Below are 20921 nucleotides of genomic sequence, written 5' to 3'. Positions count from 1 at the left end.
GCTGGTGGTGGTTAGATACAGGCCATGTCCCAAAATGGCTGATGGGTGTTGCTAGGGATTTGCAGTTCCGCCTCTGGGAGTGACATAATCATATTGGCATGTTAGAACGATCACTCTTCAGGAGGGCTGACGATTGGGGTGGGAGCAGGTGTGAATTCAGGGACCAGTTAGAGGAAGGTGGCTGTAGACATCCAGGTGGGGAGGGATGGGCCTGGGCTAGGCAGGGGCAGGGGCTGGAGAAGAGTGGGGTTTCAGACGCAGAGATAACAGAACTTGGTGGCTGATTGGAGGCAGGGAGTGAGGGAGAGGGAGGAGGAAAGACTGTCTGTTCTCAAGAGCTTGCTGGAGCTCTCTCTTTCCCTCCAGTGAGAACAACATGTCCAGAACCAACAAAACTGAATTCCAACGGGAGCTGCCGGTGAAATATGCCGTCTACATGGTGGTCACCAGGTGCTGGCTTCAGGACTTTAGCTGAGCCTCCCTTCTGGGCTGGACATGACTGATCTGTGTGCAAGAGTCTGTGCATGTCTGTGTGTGTGTGAGTCTGAGGATCTATGTGCATGTGTATGTGTGCATGGGTGTGTGAGTGTGAGGATCTATGCATGTTTGTGTGTATGGATGTGTATTTGTGCATGTGTGTGTCTGAGGATCTATCTGTATGTGTGTATGTGTGCATGGGCGTGTGTGCATGTGAATGTGATCTATGTGCATGTGTATGTGTGCAAGGGTGTGTATTTGTGTGTCTGAGGATCTATGTGCATGTGTGTATGTGTGCATGGGTGTGTATTTGTGCGAGAATCTATGTGCATGTGTATGTGTACATGGGTGTGTATTTATGCATGTGTGTGAGTGTGAGGATCCTTGTGCGTGTATTTGTGCATGTGTGTCTGAGGATCTGTGTGCATGTATGTGTGCATGGGTGTGTATTTGTGCATGTGTGTGTGAGGATCTATGTGCATATGTGTGTGTGCATGGGTGTGTATTTGTGCGTGTGTGAGAGGATTCATGTGCGTATGTGTGCATGGGTGTGTGTCCATGGGTATGTATTTGTGCATGTATGTGTGTCTGAGGATCTATGTGTGCATGTATGTGTGAATGAGTGTGTATTTGTGCATGTGTGTGTCTGAGGGTCTATGTGCATGTGTGTGTGCATGGGTGTGTATTTGTGCACGTGTGTGTGTCTGAGAGTCTACATGCGTGTATGCGTGCATGGGTGTGCATTTGTGCATGTGTGTGTAAGTGGCCCAAATGGACACGCACTGTGTGTCCAGCATACATTGCTTCCCCCATCCTCCTGCACCCTACCACATCTCCACCCCCCAGGCCTTCATTACCCATGTGCCTGTTCGCTCCTTACACACTTAGCCTGAGACACCCTCCCAGGGCACCCATCATGTTTTGTCACCTCCTGTCCCTTCTTTCTCCCTTCAGCCATGAGGTCTCCACTAAATATATCAACTTCACGGCCTCAGAGAATACCAGTCGGGTCATGCAGCATCAATATCAGGTGGGGATCTGGGGCATCTTGGTCCTGAGGAGGAGGCTGGGGAGGAAAATCGATGGTAGACAATGCAGAAACAGGGATGGGAAATGTGCGCAAGGCGCCTGTGGTGTGCCGGACTTGGTCCACGCTGCTGTCAGTATGCACACATGCACGCACGTATGTATGTGACATGCACGCACGTAATTATCTTGTGTTACCTTCGTAACGACTCTGTGGGGCACTGTCATGATCCCCAGTTTACAGATGAAGAAACTGAGGCTCAGAGAGGTTTACAGAACACGCCCGAGGTCTCCCACCGAGTAAGTGGGAGACCTAGGACTGGAGACCAGGCCATGTGGCACTGGAATGCATATTAGGTGTACACTCTACTCTCTCAAACAGGAAGGGGCAGGACGCCCCGGCCCGTGGCCTGCCCCATAGGGAGGGGAGGCTGATTTTCCAGGCTGGTGGGGGAGGACGGCCAGAGCCCTGACCCCGCCCTCCCCGGTGCAGGTCAAAAACCTGGGGCAGAGGAGCCTCCCCATCAGCCTGGTATTCTTGGTGCCCGTCCGGCTGAACCAGACGATCATATGGGACCGCCCCCAGGTCACTTTCTCCGAGGTGAGCGGAGCTCGGCCTGACTCCTGCAGCGCCCTGGGCCTTCCTCTCACCTCTGTCTCCACTGTTGGGGTTTGGAGCTGCTCCCCCTCCCTCCTGGACCCAAGCCATCTCACCTCTTGAGAGGCGGGCCCTGGCGCCTTCATCTCTGCCCCTTCTCAGTGCGTCTCTTTCCTCAGAGCCTCTCGAGTACGTGCCACACCGAGGAAATGCTTCCCACCCCTCACACCGACTTTCTGGCTAAGCTTCGGAAGGACCCAGTGGTGGTGAGAAGCTAAGTCAGTCCCAGGGCCATATGGAGACCCAGCGCGCTTCCCTGCTGCAACCTGTATGGTCTCTGAGCACATGGGGAGGGGTGTTCTTTGCCTTCTGCTTCCTCACCCGTCCCCTCCCCTCCTGCGTTCCCCAGAACTGCTCCATCGCTGTCTGCCAGAGAATCAAGTGCGACATCCCGTTCTTTGGCATCCAGGAAGAATTCAATGCCACCCTCAAAGGCAACCTCTCGTTTGGCTGGTACATCAAGGTGTGTGGGGTCCTGATGCTTCGCCGGGCACAGGCGTGGTGCTCAGGGCCCAGGTGCAGTGCACACCCGCTCTCTTCCACAGACCTCGCATAACCACCTCCTGGTCGTGAGCACAGCTGAGATCATGTTTAACAATTCCACGTTCACCCTGCTTCCGGGACAGGGGGCGTTTGTGAGGGCCCAGGTACCTGTCTTGGATGCTGAGGAACTATTGGAGGGAGAGGGGCCGGGCTTGTGGAGATCTCTGGGGGAGGGGAGAGGGAGACACAAAGAGAGAGGGAGAGAGAGACACAGCAACAGAGAGACATAAGGAGAGAGACAGACATAAAGAGACAGAGACAGAGAGAGACAGAGGGAGCAACAGATACAGAGACAGACACAAAGGAGAGAGAGAGACAGAGACAGTGAGAGATGGAGACAGAGACAGATACAGAGCGAGACAGACAGAGACAATGAGAGATGGAGATAGAGAGACAGAGAGAGGCAGAAAGAGAGAAAGATAGAGGACAGAGAAACCGAGGGAGGAGGGAGAGGAGGGAGAAGAGGTGGGGGAGGAGGACTGAGGGCTGGGATTCTGGGGGACTTGAGGAGGGGTTCCCCACTTGATTCAGGGGTGCACACGGTGTGAATGGGGAACCCCCAGATATCCGGAGTCGTCTCCCCTGACGTCCCTCCTTCCTCCCCCAGACAGAGACCAAAGTGGAGCTGTTCGAGGTCCCCAACCCCTTGCCGCTCATCGTGGGCAGCTCTCTGGGGGGGCTGCTGCTCTTGGCCCTCATCACCGCCGCGCTGTACAAGGTGCTCCCCTCCATTCCGCCACCCCTCCCTTCCTCCTCTCGGGCCTCGCGCTGCAGCTCCATGCCTCAGTTTCCCCGGCGGGGCTGCCAGCTCTGTGACTGGGGCGAGTCCGGGAGTCTCTCTGCGCCTCAGTCTCTTAGGGAGGGTGGCCAGGTTCATGCGCAGGGCGCGCTGAGAACGCCCCAGGTACAGACTCCACCAAATGCAGAGTCGCCCTCCTTGTTGTAGTTTCTGTTTCTCTCCAGGCCCTGAAGCGGATGTCACTCTCCTCCCGCCCCGCCCTCCTGGGTCCCTTCTGTCTCTGCCACGCGCTCTGGGACCCGTGCTGGCCCTCCCACCCCCTCCCCCTGGTCTGCGGAGTCGCCCTCTCCCTGGCTGTTGTCACCCTCACTGCCCTCCTCTGCCCCACAGCTCGGCTTCTTCAAGCGGCAGTACAAGGACATGATGAGTGAAGGGGGTCCCCCGGGGGCCGAACCCCAGTAGTGGCTCCTTCCCGACCAACCGAGCTGCCTCTCCGTGGCCAGCAGGACTCTGCCCAGACCACACATAGCCCCCAGGCTGCTGGACACACCAGACGGCGAAGTCTCCCCAAGACAGGACCAGCTTGGGCTTACATTTGTGTGTGTGCAAGTGTGTATGTGCATGTGTGTGAGTGTGTGCAAGTGTCTGTGTGCAAGCGTGTGCACGTGTGCGTGTGCGTGCATGTGCACTCACATGTCCACGTGTGCATCAAGTATGTGAGTGTGTCCAACTGTGTGTGCGTGTGTCCAAGTGTGTGCAAATGTGTGTAAGCGTATGCATATGTGTGTGCATGTGTGTGAGTGCATGTGTGTGCTCAGGGGTGTATGGCTCACGTGTGTGACTCAGATGTCTCTGGCGTGTGGGTAGGTGGTGGCAGCGCAGCCTCTCCCGCAGAAGGGAACTGCCTGGGCTCCCTTGTGCCTGGGTGAAGCCGCTGCTGGGTTTTCCTCCCGGAGAGGGGACGGTCAATCCTGTGGGTGAACACAGAGGGAAACGCAGCAGCTCCTCTCCACTGAAGGAAGTGGGACTTCCTGTCGCCGGAGAGCCTGTGCGGCCTACGGGAGCCAGCGCAGCTTGGATGGAGATTCTGTGAGAAGCCGTGGGTGGAACCAGGAGCCTCACCAAATCCACTCCACACCAGCGCTGATGCCCAGTAAAGATGTCCACTGAGGAACGATGAATCTCCCTTTATGGATTCATTTATTATTTCAATGTGACTTTCATTTTTTCAATGGATAAGCCTGTCTATGGTACAAAAATCAAAAAGCATTCAAGAGTGTACAGTGAAAACTCTCCAGATATTCAAGTCACCTCCTTAAAGGTAGTCACGCTTGTGTTTTGAGGTTTCCCTCAGATTCCAGGCGGTGTGCAAATGTACACACGTGTGCACACACATACACCACACATACACACACACAAGCTTTTTTACACAAATGATAGCATACTTTATATTGGTCTGTATCTTGCTTTTTTCACTAATGTTTCTCAAACATCGGTTCATATCGACATAAATTACTTTTTCATTCTTTTATGCCGCTGCATAGTATTCCATTGTGTGAGTGTACCATAGTGTATTTAACCAGTCTTCTTTTGATATATTATTTTCAATCTCTTGTTATTGCATCAATGCTGAGTTAATAAATCAAATATATGTCATTTTTGCATATATGTAAGGATAATTTATAGGATATGTTCCTGGAAGTTTGGGTTCTCCCAGAAGCAAACCCAAGAATTTGAGTGAAACAAGCATATTTAAGAGGTGGCAGGCCAGGCACGGTGGCTCACACCTGAAATCCTAGCATTTTGGGAGGTGAAGGTGTGAGGATGGCTTGAGCTCAGGAGTTCGAGACTAGCCTGGGCAACATATTGAGACCCTGTCTCCTGAAAAATTAAAAAAAAATTAGCCAGGCCTGGTGTTACGTGCCTGTAGTCACAGCTACTTCGGAGGCTGAGGCAGGAGAATTACTCGAGCCCAGGAGGTCTAGACTGCAGTGAGCCATGATTGCACCACTGCACTCCAGCTTGGGTGACAGAGTGAGATCCTTTCTCAAAAATAAACAAAATAATAAAATAAAGGCCGGGCACGGTGGCTTATGCCCCTGTAATTCCAGCACTTTGGGAGGCTGAGGCAGGTGGATCACCTAAGGTCAGGAGTTTGAGACCAACCTGTCGAACATGGTGAAACCCCGTCTCTACTAAAAATACAAAAAAATTAGCCTGGCATGGTGGCAGGCGCCTGTAATCTCAGCTACTTGGGAGGCCAAGGAAGGAGAATTGCCTGAACCTGGAAGGTAGATGTTGCAGTGAGATATGATTGCATCACTGCACTCCAGCCTGGGTGACAGAGCAGGACTCCATCTTAAAAAAATAATAATAAATAAAAATAAAATAAAGAGATGGCTCCAGGAAATACTAAGGAAGGGAAGGCTGCCAATAACAGGTGTATCATCCACAGAGAAGCTGCTGTTAGTTCCTGGAGCTTCATCCCACTGGGCAGTTCTGGGAGGCAGTGCAAACACGTGCCTCAGTATCACCACACCCAAGGGAGAAGACTGGAGTGCGTAGACACCGATTCCACTTAGCTATTGGATGAGGGCTGCTCTTGGTGGGGAGTGTTAATTTCATACCACTTCTGGCCTGCCCTGAGTGTGAGCAGAGCGGGCTCTTCTGGCCAGAGAAAGCGATACCAGTGCTGCCGGCTCCATGTCTGACAGGTGAACACAGCCCCTGGCACGGTCTTTTTGGTTCAGGTCAGGGCACCAGCAGCACTTGCTGCCAAGGTGTGTGCAAGTGACGTTTTGGTGGCGGCTTCCTCGGAGGGAGGACGCCCAGTGCCTGTCTCTCATACTTTGCAAACACAGTAAACACTACCCTGGCTGAACATACATCCTCCCTAATCCTCACACCAGTCCTTGGTATTTATATGAATTTCACTTATGAGGAAACCAAGGCTTAGATAGATCATACCGATTGCCTGAGTTCATACAGCTGAGAAGGAATGGAGCTAGGAATTGATCCCAGCTCTGCCTAGCTCTAAAGCTTTTCTCTTTTACTGTCCTGACAGCCTCAGAGGAATGGCCCCAGAGCAGGCATGAGGGAGTGTGGGGAGAGGGTGGCTGTTATTTAACTGTTATGATATTAGGTTAAAGTATATGAAATTGATGACATGTTTTTGGACTAAAATGGTTCTTTCTTTCTTTTTCTTTTTTCTTTCTTTCTTCCTTCCTTTCTTTTTCTTTCTTTCTTTTTCTTTCTCTTTCTCTTTCTTTTCTTTCCTCTCTCTCTTTCTTCTCTCTTTCTTTCTTTCTCTTTATTTATTTCCTTCCTTCCTTCCTTCTTTCTTTTCTTTTCTTTTCTTTTCTTTCTTTTCGGTGGAGTCTCACTCTTTCACCCAGACTGGAGTGCAGTGGCGTGATCTCAGCTCACTGCAACCTCTCCCTCCCGGGTTCAAGTGATTATCTTGCCTCAGCCTCCTCAGTAGCTGGGATTACAGGTGTGCACCACAATGCCCGGCTAATTTTTTTTTTTTTTTGTATTTTTGGTAGAGATGGGGTTCTGCCATGTTGGCCACACTGGTCTTGAACTCCTGACCTCAGGTGATCCACCTGCCTTGGCCTCCCGAAGTGCTGGGATTACAGGTGTGAGTCGCTGTGCCCGGCCAAAAAATGGTAATTTCATGATCTTCATTGAAATACAAGAAACTCACGACTTAGAGGGACACTTGTTCCACATGTGGCAGGAGGAGAGAGGGCTTACTCCTTAGGGAGGTGAAGGAAGGGTCCCCAAGGCAGGTGACACCTGACTGAAGCAGGGACAGAAGTCCTCCAGGCAGAGGGGAGGGCAGGGGAGGCTGGGAGAGTGGGCAGGGCTTGGGCACAAGTGCTTTACAAGCTGGAGCGAGGAGTCTCAATTTCACTCAAAGTGCAGTGAGATGCCCTGAAAAGGTGGCTGATGAGACAATGGCCCTTTGTATCTGTGGGGGTGACACAATACATGGTCACCTTTAGACGGTTCTTTCCTATTTCCTCGCCTGACTTAAATAAAATCTGTTACGAATTTCTCTCTTTCCTTATGTTGAAAGATAAAAGTCCTCAATATCTCCAGAAGTCCTGAATTGCTCTAGGAACGAGAGAGCTCCGTACCTCCAGTCGCCTGTCCTTTCACCCTCCATATCTGTAGTTGCCTGTCCTTGCAGCCTCCATGTCTACAGCCACCTGTCCTTGCAGCCTCCATATCTAGTCGCCTGTCCTTGCAGCCTCCATGCTGGTCCTTGCAGTCTTTGTACCTAGTTGCTTGTCCTGGCAGCCTCCATACCTGTAGTTGCCTGTCCTTGAAGCCTCCGCACCTGTAGTCGCCTGTCCTTGCAGCCTCCATACCTGTAGCCACCTGTCCTTGCAGCCTCCATGCCTGTAGCCGCCCGTCCTTGCAGGGTAGTTAAAGTCCCATGAGCTCAGAGTTCACCTCGGTGTCTTCGAATGAGAAGCTTGTGTTGAATTCAGCCAGATAGGAACTTTATGACGGGTTAGAAAAGTAAATCATTTCAAGTGACAAATTGCCCTAGCATGACCACAAAGTGACTAATACACAGGACCATAAATCTGGTAATAAGTGGCCAAGTCCAGGAATGTCTGTCTGCTTTTATTTTTTGGGATTTCTCGCTTCAGAGTAAATGAATCCCTTCAGTATCCACCCTCCTTTTCCTAATTAGAGTAGAATCTTAATCTGGGCCACCATGGGAGATGGTTACAGTTCTGACCCCCAGTGAGTGGTGCTTCCTGGCCCCACACCCTTGCAGTGTGACATTGCTGCCCCTGACACCACATGGTGTGGCCTGTCTACCTCCTTGAATCTGGGCTGGTCCTGTGGTTTGCTTTGATTAATAGAATACAGTAGGAGTGTGATCGTGTGAGTTCTGGAGCCTCGACCTTTAGGAGCACAGCAGCTCCTGCCCTGCACCCCTCGGAATGCTGAGGCCACCGCGCCGTGATCCATATGGCCCACTGGAGAATGAGTGGCCTCATGGAGGAGACAGCGGAGGCCACTGCCACTGTGCATGCGTGAGGCCACTGTGGTCCTTCCATCCAGCTGTCCAATACCTGCAGCCACTGGACAGTCCCACAGAACTGCATGGATTGTCACCTCATGCAATTGTGAGAAATAATCGATTGCTGATGTCTCGGTCCTGCGTGGTGGTTTGTTATGCTGCAATGGATATTGCATTTAGCCCCTTAGTTACAGGGTACATCTCCCCGCCTCCTGTGCAGCTAGCGTGGCTGCCTGGCGAGGTTCAGGCTGATGGGATGTGAGCAGCAGTGAAGTGAGCAACTTTGGAGCCAGGTCCTTTGAGAAAAGAAGTGTCCTTTCTTTTCACCATCTTCCCACTGGCTGGAGTGTCAGCATCACAGTGCACCATTTTGGACCTCGAAGATGAGTTTGACATCGAAGAATGCAAGAGTGGAACAGAGGAGGCTGGGTCCTGCCTCTGCGGAGGCACCATGTCAGCCCTGGACTCCATATTCTCATGCCATTATAGGAAAGAGATGAGAACACTGGTCTTGTTGAAAACACTATTACTCAGAGCCTCTGATACAGCGTTTATCTGTGTTGTAACTGATATCACCACCTTCCCCAAGATTCTGTTCTCCTATCTGTGGTAAAGCCTGAAGTCTTCTTCTTGTTCTTCTTTTTTTTTTTTAGACAGTGTCTCGCTCTGTTGCCAAAGCTGGAGTGCAGTGGCATGATCACAGCTCACTGCAACCTCGAGCTCCTGGGCTCAAGTGATCTCCCACTTCAGCCTCCGCAGTAGGTGGAACTCTGTAGTTCCATGTGCCACCATGCCTGGCTGATTGTTTTATTTTTTTGTAGAGACGGGATCTTGCTATGTTGCCCAAACTGGTCTTGAATTCCTGGCCTCAGGTGATCCTTCCTCCTTGGCCTCTCAAAGCACTGCGATGACAGGCATGAGCTGCCACTCCCGGCCTCTGAAGGCCTCTTGATGGTGCAGCTACCCCAGCCCCTAGCATTTCAATACCTTTCCTCTCACGATAAGGCCAGCACTCAAAATAGAGAGTCCCCAAGATGGTCACAGGTGCAGTTATGTTTTCTCCCTGTGTAGGACCTTCTGTGATGAGCCCACGTGGCTTGGTCTCTAGGGATTTACCCTCCACCTCTGAGAGCACTGTGCGGTAGGTCCCCCACCTTCATCCCTTCCCACCTGGTGGCAGGATGACTTCAGAGAGAAATAGGCCATGATGTGTCCCCCTGCAGATGCATGAGAAAGCTACTAGAAAGGTGCTTCCCTCCCTCTCTGCAGTGATTCCCAAGAGACGTGTGCCCGGATGGTGTGGATTTCCCTTTCCCAGGGAAAACACCTGGGCTTTGCTTTTGGAGATGCTTAACTCGTAATCACTTCCAGTTCAGAAAAGAGATTGTAAACTCGCAGTCTCTGGGCCAAATCCAGTTCTCAGGTTTTATTTGACCCACACAGTCTTGTTTGTTGGTTTTTGATTAGTTGTTGACGTTTTAAACTTGAGGGATTTCTGAGAGGAATCTGTATTTATAGCTTTTCTTGAAAAAGTGGAGGCCAGTCATGGTGGTGCAGTTCTGTAATCCCAGCATTTGGGAGGCCAAGGAGGGTGCATTGCTTAAGCCCAGGAGTTCAAGAGCAGACCAGCCTGAGCAACATAGCAAGATCCGTCTCTTTTTTTTTTTTTTTTGAGATGGAGTCTCGCTCTGTGCCCAGGCTGGAGTGCAGTGGCCGGATCTCAGCTCACTGCAAGCTCCGCCTCCCGGGTTCACGCCATTCTCCTGCCTCAGCCTCCCGAGTAGCTGGGACTACAGGCGCCCGCCACCACGCCCGGCTCATTTTTTGTGTTTTTAGTAGAGATGGGGTTTCACCGTGTTAGCCAGGATGGTCTCGATCTTCTGACCTCGTGATCCGCCCATCTCGGCCTCCCAAAGTGCTGGGATTACAGGCTTGAGCCACCGCGCCCGGCCAAGATCCGTCTCTTAAAAAAACAAAACAAAACAAAAAAAAGGGGCCAGGTTCAGTGGCTCACACCTGTAATCCCAGCACTTTGGGAGGCTGAGGCTGGTGGATCACCTGAGGTCAGGAGTTTGAGACCAGTCTGGCCAACATGCCAAAACCCCATCTCTACTAAAAACACAAAAAATTAGCTGGGCGTGGTGGCAGGTGCCTGTAATCCCATCTACTCAGGAGGCTGAAGCAGAAGAATCGCTCGAACCCAGGAGGTGGGGACTGCAGCGAGCCAAGATCAGACCATTGCACTGCAGCCTGGGCAACAAGAGTGAAACTCCATCTCAAAAACAAACAAACAAAAATTAGCCAGGTGTGCTGGTGCACACCTGTGGTCCCAGCTACTCTGGAGGCTGAGGTGGGAGGATTGCTTGAGCCCAGGAGGTCAGTGCTGCAGTGAGCTATGATGGCACCACTGCACTCCAGCGTGGACAACAGAACAATACCCTGCCTCAAACGGGGGTAAAAAAAAGAAAGAAAGAAAAAGAAAAACTGAAATGTTTGGCAACATGAGGCTACAACAGAACCGCCCTATGAGGCAGGACACGGCTCTCCAATCACTCCGGTCCCCCAACTCCACATAGCACTCTGGCCCCTGAGCCTGGGCAGTTGTTTTTGAGGTGACTTTTGAGACCCTGGCTTCCTCTGTAGCTCAGTTTCTGCTCCAGCCCACCTCCCCATCTTGAACCTCACATTTCCGAGGTGAGCCACACTTCGGGTGACCAACACCCTTCTGAAAGTGAAAGGCATTGTGATTAGTAATTACCGGAGAAGCCCGGCTTCAGCATGGCCTATCTGGGAAGGTCGGGACCTGTCTGGTTCCCCTAACTCCCTCTCACCTCTCAACCTTTGCCTATGCTGTTTCCTCTGCCCAGAACTCACTTCCTTTTCTCGTTCACCTGACCCCTGCCTCAGCGGAAGTGATCTTCCTCCAGATCCTCTTGATCCCCCAGCTGGGAGAAATTCTGCCTCTTGCTTGCTGCCATGGCAACCTGCATTTCTTTCCCTGGAGACTGTACATTCCGAGGGGACAGGAAGACCCATCGCACCCCTAGACCCTAGGACAATACCTGGAACATGTAACAAACAATTGCTGAGAAAGGGAATGAATGAATGAACAGACTTGGGTTTCCCCAGCTGCCTATCCTCTGTGCCCTCTTTGAGGAGAGACAGCTCTCAGACATCTGTTTCCCTTCATCCTAACACGTCTTTACGACCATACAGTACCCAACGGGGCCATTTCACATTTTCATTTCTTTCTTTTTTTTTTTTTGAGACAGGAGCTCTCTCTTTCACCCAGGCTGAGTGCAGTGGTGTGATCACAGCTCACTGCACCCTTGATCTCCTAGGCTCAAGGGATCCTCCTGCCTCAGCCTCCTGAGTGATTGGGACTACAGGCCCACATTACTGTGCTAGTCTAATTTTTTATTTATTTTTTTGAGACAGAATCTCGCTCTGTCATCCAGGCTGGAGTGTAATGGTGCAATCTCAGCTCACTGCAACCTCCGCTTCCTGGGTTCAAGCAATTCTCCTTCCTCAGGTTCCTGAGTAGCTGGGATTACAGGCACCCACCACCACGCCTGGCTAGTTTTTGTATTTTTAGGAGAGACAGGGTTTCACCATGTTGGCCAGGCTGGTCTCGAGCTCCTGACCTCGTGATTTGCCCACCTTGGCCTCCCAAAGTGCTGGGATTGCAGGTGTGAGCCACTGTAACCGGCCAGTACTAGCCTGATTTTTAAATTTTTTTAAAGTCAGGGTCTCACTGTGTTGCCCAGGACAGTCTCGAGCTCCTGAGCTCAAGTGATCCTCCTGCTTCTGCCTCCCAAAGTGCAGGGATTACAGGAGTGAGCCACTGCACCTGGCACACTTCACATTTTCTAGAGCCCAAGAGACCGAATATACAAAGGGATAGTGGCCAGACCAGACATAAAAATAGACATCTGCCCCAAAGCCTGCCGCAACCAGCCCAGAAGGCCTATCAATAACTAACTATCAGCCCCATGTCCAGGACTTAATCAATTACTGATAGCTTCCCTAGTTTTTGTCCCTGCTTCTAACTTAGGACCAACCAGACAAAGCCAAATATGTCCCCCAGTCAATTGCACAGGATGCCTGCTTCCAGTGAGCGACGTACAGCCTCCCACGCCAGCAGCTTCTACTTGGGGCATCCCTGAAACCTTCCCATTTTCCACTACAAAGCTTTCCTACTGTGCTACCCATTTTTGAGTCTCTGCCAAAATGCAAGTGATGGCGACTGACTCCCTTGCTAGAGCCAGCTCTGAATGAATAGGCTTTGCCTGTTCTCATTTGGTTGATCTTTGTGTCTTTCTGCAATCATCTGGTCCAGCTACTGTGATAAATAGATCAATAGAGCAACTTCCTTTCTGCTTCCTCTGTGGGCATTCCCATCTTGGCGCAGACTTGAACAAGTGCTAGAATCCTTCCCTTTATCTGCCCCCCATGCCCCACTGCCATTAAAGGATAAGATCCCTCTGCAGGCTGGGCTGAGTGAACGTGAACAGGATGCATTGGTTGCCAAGTTCTGCCACATACGCATTTGCCTGTTGAGACCAATCGTGCTACCATGCCAGGGCCAGGAAAGAGAAGCTGAGTGGGATGACCCCGCCTTACTCCTCCTCTTTGGAATTCTCCCTCTCTTAATTCACACAGGCATCTTCAGCCCAGCCCCTCCCAGGCACGGCCACACTGACTCAAGTTCTCGCAGAGACCCTGGATGTCTGCCCTGTTCTATTCTCTCACCCCACCTTCCTAGGGATTCCCTTGCTACCTTCTTTTACCCTAAAAAGGGATTAAGATGAAATCATTCTGTGGTCACTAGATGTTGTCGTGCCTGAGACAGAGCGGGGACCCCTCTTAGAGGCCTGCTGGGTTCCCCAACACATGGAAATAAAGAAAAATCTTGAGTTTCTTCAAGGAGAATTCTAGATGCCTTGCTAATCCAGAGAAGTATATGAGCAGCCTGGTAAGCAGGAAGATAGTAGTCACTTCAAACAAGAAAGTGAGAGCCACAAGATGTGTGGTTCCCCAGAAAACCAAGGGTTTTAACATACATCCCTGAGTTGTTTTTCAGAAACCTGGACCCCCACTGTATTAGTCCGTTCTTGCATTGCTACGGAGAACTACCTGAGACTGGGTAATTTATAAAGAAAAGAGATTCAATTGGCTAATGGTTGGTTCCTCATGCATTACAGGCAGCGTGGCTGGGGAGGCCTCAGGAAACTTACAGTCATGGTGAAGGCAAAGAGGAAGGAGTCATGTCTTACAAGCTGGAGAAGGAAAGAAGAGAGAGCAGGGCGAGATGCTACACACTTTTAAACAACCAGAACTTTTGATAAGTCACTATCATGAGAACAGCAAGGGAGAAATCCGCCCCCATGGTCCAATCACCTCCCACCAGGCCCCTCCTCCAACACTGCAGATTACAATCCAACATGAGATTTGAGTGGGGACACAAATCCAAACCATATCACCCCCAAATGGAAAATGCCATCTGCTGGTATGTAGGCCACTGATAATGGAACTGAAGACTGAACTCTGATCACTATTCTTTGCTCTAAATTTCTTCCTGAGGGCCCTGGAGAGACAGTCACTCCCATAGGCCAGACCTTAACATTCCTTCCTGCTGATCCCAAGTTTTTAGTCAAAGCCTTGCTTCCTTAACCAATTGCAAATCAAAGAATCTTTGAACTCATGTATGACTTGTAAGCCTTGCTTCAAGATATCCCAGCTTTTTAGGCCAAACTAATGTATAACCTCCAGGTATTGGTTTATGATTTTGCCTATAACTTCTGCTTTCCTGAAATGTACCTTGCCCTTAAAAACTCTTGCTTGGAGGGTTAACATTGGGTTAACACCAATTTCTCAGTTGCTGTGTTGGTGCTCAAGGTTCACAAGTGTCCCCAGTCTCTGGGGAATGGTCTTGGCTGCAGGGGAGCTGCAACTTCTCCTGGGTGGCAGTAGGATAAGCTGGAGGAAGCGGGGAAGAATGGCTGGTGGTCAATGACTGACCCACCCAGGGAGAACCAAGGGCCACACTTCAGCCTCAAGGAGGGACCCGTTCATGCTCACAGCTTCCGGGAACCAGGCTGGAGTCAGGGTCAGGGGAGAGCTCCCTGTACTTAGCCTCTTTCCCCACTCCATCCTGCTTTCTTCTCCTCATCTCTCCAACAATGGGCATTGGACACTGAGGAGATACAACCAGGCGTCAGTTCCTGTCTGTGGGTGTAGGACGGACGGGTGACGGGAGGGTGGATTTGTGTGTGGACAGGTGGATGGATGGAAGGATGGGGTGGTGGGTGGATGGGCAGATGGGTGGGTGGGTGGGTGAAGAGGTGGATGGGTGGATGTAGGGGAGCCTCCACCTTCAAACGGAAGCCTTCAAATGGAAGGTATGGGTGTTGTCACCAACATTGCAAACCCAAGCCCCCTTCTGTGACCACCTCTTTTCTATAATATTTCCTCTTCTCTCCCTTCTTCCCCGGTTTCTCAGTGACTTGTCTTCACTTCCCCTTTTCTCCTGTATGTCTATTTCCCTGAATTTAAGTACAAATTAAATCCATATTCTTCTCATTCTGGTGAAATTGCTCGCCAGCGTGGGAGTCTGAGCAGGTACAGCCCTCATTTCTTCCTGGGTTTTGCCAGCAGGAGGTCCCTCCTCCTTTTTCCCTTTGCTCGTGACCCAGCATTTCCCTGTCCGCCAGGGATGCGTTGGCCACGTTCCCCAACTTCTCATTGCTTTTCTCTGCTTGACTTGTTTCCTGTTGCCTGTCACTCAAGTTAAATCCTTGTTTTATTCTAAATTCGCACCGATTCAAGTTAGTTTACCTCTTAGGCGACTCCTGCTTTGCTCCAGATGGCTTCTGATTCATGCAATTATTGAGCAGGTCTGTGGGTGAGTGGGCTGAGCATTTTGTCCATTCGCTTCAAACCTGTGCAGTCTCTCCTTCACCTGCCCATCTACCTGTTCATCCATCCACCCATCTACCCCTCCACTTAGCACCCCATCCTTCCATCCATCCACTTGTTCACCCACCCACCTACCCATCTACCCATCCACCCACCACCCCATCCCTCCACCCATCCACCTGTTCACCCACCCACCCATCTACCCATCCATCCACCACCTCATCCTTCCACCCATCCACCTGTTCACCCACCCACCCACCCACCCATCTACCCTTCCACCCATCCACCTGTTCACCCACCCATCTACCCATCCACCCACCACCCCATCCTTCCCCCCATCCACCTGTTCACTCACCCACCCACCCACCCATTTACCCGTCCACCCTCCACCTCATCCTTTCATCCATCCACCTGTCCACACACAAACCCATTCACCCTCGCATCACCTATCCATCCTACACCCACAGACAGGAACTGACCCCTGGTTGTATCTGCTCGGTATCCAATGCCCATTGTTGGAGAGACAAGGAGAAGTGAGATGCAGTATCTCCCTTCAATGAACTCTCATCTAGAGAGTGTCACCTTTTATTCTTCACTGAGAAAGACTGATTATTAACTTCCCATCCCCCACCCTTAGCTTAGAACAATTGCAGCAAATGCTGTTTCCCAGGCACATAACTGAGCTGCAATAGTGACTGGGACTGGAACTATCAGATCCTTGTGTTGCCTGGATAACACTCTGCCATTCTTTCACTTCATTCATGAGCCAAGTACGGATTGTGTGCCTCCCATGTATCAGGCATTGTGTGAAGAACTGGGGATAAAAGGGTTAAAACTGCAGGGCATGGTGGCTCACACCTGTAATCTCAACACTTTGGGAGGCTGAGGTGGTGGGGGTGATTGTCTAAGGCCAGGAGTTCAAGACCAGCCTGGGCAACATAGCAAGACCCCCAACTTCACAAAACATTTAAAAATTATCTAGGCATGGTGGTGCACACCTGTAGTCCCACCTACTCAGGAAGCTGAATTGGGAGGATCACTTGAGCCCAGGAGGTTGAGGCTGCAGTGAGCTCTGATCACACCACTGTACTCCAGCCTGGGTGACAGAGTAAGACTTTGTTTCTGAAAAACAAAACAATAAAAGAAATGTTAGAAGGACACAGCCCCAGTGTGTGGAAGGCAGCAGTCCCTGCCCAGCCCCTGGTGCATCAGGCACTGCCTCATTCAACTCAAGCCTCTCCCTCTGCAATTCATCAAGCAGAGCTAATCACTTCCTTCCTTGCGTCACTCTACTGTCTAGTAAAACTTCTGGGGTGTAATCTCCTTCTGGGGTGTGACTCCGTGAGGGCTGAGACCCTTTCCTGTTTGTCTTGCTTCTCACAGTGGCCAGCACAGAGCCTGGGTCATGTGGGCAGCTCCTGTGTGTGGGATGAGTGGTTGAGGGAACAAATATGACACAAGCAGCCTTTAGGGCAGAGAGGAGGAAGTAAAGTCATTAGCAAAATAGTCAAGACTCCAGCACCTTGAGTCCTGTCCTCAGCCCGCACTAGCTGGGTGACCTGAGGCAGATGACCCAACTTCTCAGGGCCTCAGTTTTGCATCTGTTAAATAGGGGTGACAGCAGTCCCCATCACAGGACTGCTGTGAGGGTTCGATTAGCTAGTATATAGGGTGTTTTTGGAGCACAGCGTCTTCCCAAGTACCTCTGTATGTGTGTATTTCTATACTATTAGCTAGTATAAATAAAGCGCAATAGCAAAGACGTAGAATCAACCTGGGTGCCCATCCATGGTGGATTGGTTAAAGAAAACATGCTACACACACCATGGAATACTATGCAGCCATGAAAAAGAATGAAATCATGTCCTTTGCTGCAACATGGATGCAGCTAGAGGTCATAGTCTTAAGTGAATTAACACAGGAACAGAAAACCAAATACTGTACATTCTCATTTATAAGTGGGAGCTGAACATTGGGTACACATGTACATAAAGATGGGAACAACAGACACTGGGGTCTCCAGAAGGGGAGAGGGAGGGAGGGGAGCAAGGGTTGAAAAACCACTTTTCGGGTACTCTGCTCACTATTTGGGTGTCAGGATCAACAGAAGTGCAAACCTCAACACCCCGCAATATACCTGTGTAATAGACCTGCACATGTACCCTCTGAATCTAAAATTTGATAAAAGAAGCTGAGTGAGGTGGCTCATGCCTGTAATCACAGAACTTTGGGAGGCTGAAGCAGGTGGATCGCCTGAGGCCAGGAGTTCAAGACCAGCCTGGCCAACATGGAGAAACCCTATCTCTACTAAAAAAATTAATACATAAAAAAGAGAGAAGAAAAAAATTGTTTTTACTAAGAAAATAAATAAAGTGCGTGGTGCTGTAAATGTCTTCATGGCAGCTCCTGTGTTGGCCGCCTGATATCGTTACCCCATCGTTATCCCATGCCTGCTTCTCCTTTCCGCCTCCCAAGCTTCCCAGACGGTGCTCCAAACTGTCACCACACCAGAACGCCAGGCCTTCAGGGTGTTTTTGGAGCACAGCGTCTTCCCAAGTACCTCTGTATGTGTGTATTTCTACACTTTAGAATTAAAATAAATTGTATTTTAAGAAAATGTGGGGGTGCAGCAGGGATTGTCCTTCAAAGAGAGAAGTGAGAGCGACTGCAGGCAGGTAGAGGAAGGGCAGAAACTTTAGGGTAACTCCACGCGGGCCTCGTGGGTGAACATGGGGCAAAAACGGACCAGAAATCCGAGGGTTTCTGCCCACCAGGTTTCTGTTCTCTTCTTTCCACAGAAAACAAAGGACACAGGAGATAGACCCCAAATTTTTCAGTTCCACTTAGGCAAATCAGATCCGAATTAAGGCAGCAGCATCCGATCTGGCTTCTCCATATCTACCTCCTCCCCTGTTTGTGTCAGAACCACACCCCCCTGACCTGCTGCCCTGCTGGAACCTTTTTCAACCAGCGTCCCTGGGTTCAGGGATGGAGCAGGGATGGTGAGGATCAGCCCAAGACAGGCTGGCTGCTCTCCAGACTCCCCCAGACCCTCCCTCTGCCGTTGACCTCTTGCCATGAGATCAGTCTGGGCTCTGAGCACCCCAGGAGGCTAGATGGGGAACTGGGCTTTGCTGACTCAGAGCCCCACGGGGCTGAGGAGATGGGTGATGGGCAGCCCCCTCCTTCCTCGCTGATATCATTTCCCCAGCTGCCATCCTTTCTCTGGAAACATCACAGTCATGATTCACTGAAGTGGGGCTATGAGTTTTAGACACCCTGAGGTCCTGACTGCAGCCGCACGGCTCTCACCTGTAAGAAGGGGGTGGGGTGAGTTGAGGACACGTCCTGCCTTCCTCTTTGCTGAGCCTGAGTTGTCTGTTCCAAAAGCGAGTGATCTCACCATGGCTTTCTTCCAATTCAAGTTCACCTTGGCTGAGCCCAGGGCATGGTGGAAGTCGGTGGGCAGCTTGGGAGGAGAGCAGGTCTTTCATGCGTCTGGGGTCCTCCTCTCCTGCCTCCTCCTCCAGAGGTGGACCTCGACCCAGGGAAAGGGGGTGTCGAGAAGGCTGGGATCATGGCCTCCTCAAAGGTGAGGGCTCTCTGGCCCTCATCCTGCCCACAAGCCCAGCCCTGCACAGCCCCAATTGCCAGTCACATCCCCAATTGCGAGTTCCTCTTTTATCCTCTCCAGAACCTGCACTAATTCTTCCTCTTTTGGGGGATTTTCTGTCTCTGTTTGGGGGATTTCCTTCTTGGCGTTCAACCCTCCATCTTCTCTCTCTGCAGTTTTCCTTGTCTTTCCCTTTCTCCAGGGCCCTCTCCCAGCCATGCTGCTTGGAAGCGTGTCCGAGGCTCTCACTCCAGGTGACAGCGCTGCCGCCTTCCTCGTGCCGGCCCCTCCTCTGCCCATGCCAGCCTGGCCTTCCCGCCGTCCCGGCGTGGCCCACTCCAGGATCTCTGATGGCCTCTGCGACCAGAGCCGGGGACCTCCTCCTCTCCTGCCTCAGTGGATGTTTGGCAGGCTGCGCCATGGTTCATGCCCCCGTCCGGCCTGCCCGTCTCTCTCCCGGCCTCCTCCTGCCTCTCTGTGGGGCCGCCTCAGTCTTCAGCATCTCCTGCTCCGAAGCCATCACTGCTGTTTCCGTGGCCTGCATGCTCCTCCCTCATCACACTCTCACGAGGACCTCGCCCAGCACTTCTGCTAATGGGCCCAGAATCCAAGGCTGTTCCTGAGGTCCAGACCCACACACCCAACTACCTCTGACCTCTCTCTCGGAGGCTCCACAGATGCCCTCTTCCCACCAGGACGGCTGTCACAGCACAGCAATGATCACAGCTGCCAGCCCAGGCTCCCACCCGCTCTCCCGAGCCCTCCACACGACTCAACTCTCCCAGCAACAACAAGGGGTGTGGACTTTCATGATCACTCCCATTTTGCAGATGAGGAAACTGAGGCACAGAGAGGTTGAAATAGTCCAAGCTCTTAAACACTACACTCTGTTTTCCTCAAAACTGAGATTGGCCTAACCCCCACGCTTCCTCCTCCATCACCTCTGTCCTCCCTGCAGTGATCGATCAGCCTCCAGCCCATCCCCACAGTCACCAGCCTACCCAGCCCACAGACCCCCAACATCTCTCTCCTGACAAATCAGTCTCCAACTGCTTCCCAAACAAACCATGCCCATAAAACCCACTTTCTAAAATGAAAATGTGAAGATCTCAGTCCTCATGAATTCCCTTCAGTGCTCCCCTCTACCCTCAGGACAAAAGCAATGTATCTTCACCGGGTGCGGTGGCTCACACCTGTGATCCCGACACTTTGGGAGGCTGAGGCAGGAGGCTTGATTGAGACCAGGAGTTTGAGACCAGCCTGGCCAACATGGGGAAACTCTGTCTCTACTAAAAAAAAATATATATACACACACACACACACACACACATATATATACACACACGTATGTATACACGCACACACATATATATTCAGGTGCAATGGTGCAATCCTATAGTCCTGGCTACTCGGGAGGCTGAGGCAGGAGGATCCCTTGGGCCCAGGAGTTCGAAGCAGCAGTGAACTATGATCACACCACTGCATTCCAGCCTGGGTGGCAGAGCAAGACCCTGTTTCTGAAATTTAAAAAAAAAAAAAAAAATTGATGTACATTAGGGGGGCTTCCAGGGCCTGGGGCCTGCTTCTCCTTCCTTTCCTCCCAGTGACCCTGACCTTGTCTCTTACCACTTCCCACCTGACTGGTTCCCATTGCTGATTTCACACACAGACCCTCCTGTCCCCTGCCTCATCCATGTCTGGCTGACCTATCATCTCCCGACTTCTTTTGCTTTCAGTGCTCAGCTCAAGTGCCACCTCTTCCAGGAAGCCTTCTCAGAAAGCCACACCTTCTCAGCCTGGGTGAGGCACCCTGTGGGCTCTGCGCTTCCCCCTCACAGCGGGGGGAACTTGCTGTTTATAAATTTGCCTCTCCACTGACTCCCAGGGCTGGGGCTTTGTGGTT

General features: G+C 51.3%; 2 protein-coding genes across 3 annotated transcripts in view; one reads left to right on the top strand and one right to left on the bottom strand.

Moving 5' to 3' along the window:
• LOC126944175 (integrin alpha-M) overlaps window positions 1–5099 on the top strand; it is an 80827-nt gene extending 75728 nt beyond the window's left edge. For both annotated transcript variants that reach the window (XM_050773444.1, XM_050773445.1), the window contains exons 23-30: window positions 367–450; window positions 1432–1507; window positions 1997–2104; window positions 2281–2367; window positions 2511–2624; window positions 2707–2808; window positions 3312–3422; window positions 3834–5099. In XM_050773444.1, the coding sequence (XP_050629401.1) occupies window positions 367–450; window positions 1432–1507; window positions 1997–2104; window positions 2281–2367; window positions 2511–2624; window positions 2707–2808; window positions 3312–3422; window positions 3834–3905 (754 nt within the window). In that variant the 3' untranslated portion in view covers window positions 3906–5099. The remainder of the gene's footprint in view (window positions 1–366; window positions 451–1431; window positions 1508–1996; window positions 2105–2280; window positions 2368–2510; window positions 2625–2706; window positions 2809–3311; window positions 3423–3833) is intronic.
• The window catches only part of VKORC1 (vitamin K epoxide reductase complex subunit 1), a 502856-nt gene that overhangs the window by 270080 nt on the left and 211855 nt on the right, over window positions 1–20921 (bottom strand). The gene's annotated exons all lie outside the window — the stretch shown is intronic.

The sequence above is a fragment of the Macaca thibetana genome, chromosome 20, assembly GCF_024542745.1.
Source record: "Macaca thibetana thibetana isolate TM-01 chromosome 20, ASM2454274v1, whole genome shotgun sequence".
Lineage (NCBI taxonomy): Eukaryota > Metazoa > Chordata > Mammalia > Primates > Cercopithecidae > Macaca > Macaca thibetana.
The sequence above is the reverse complement of the archived record's forward strand: the minus strand, read 5'-3'. Positions and strand labels throughout refer to the sequence as shown.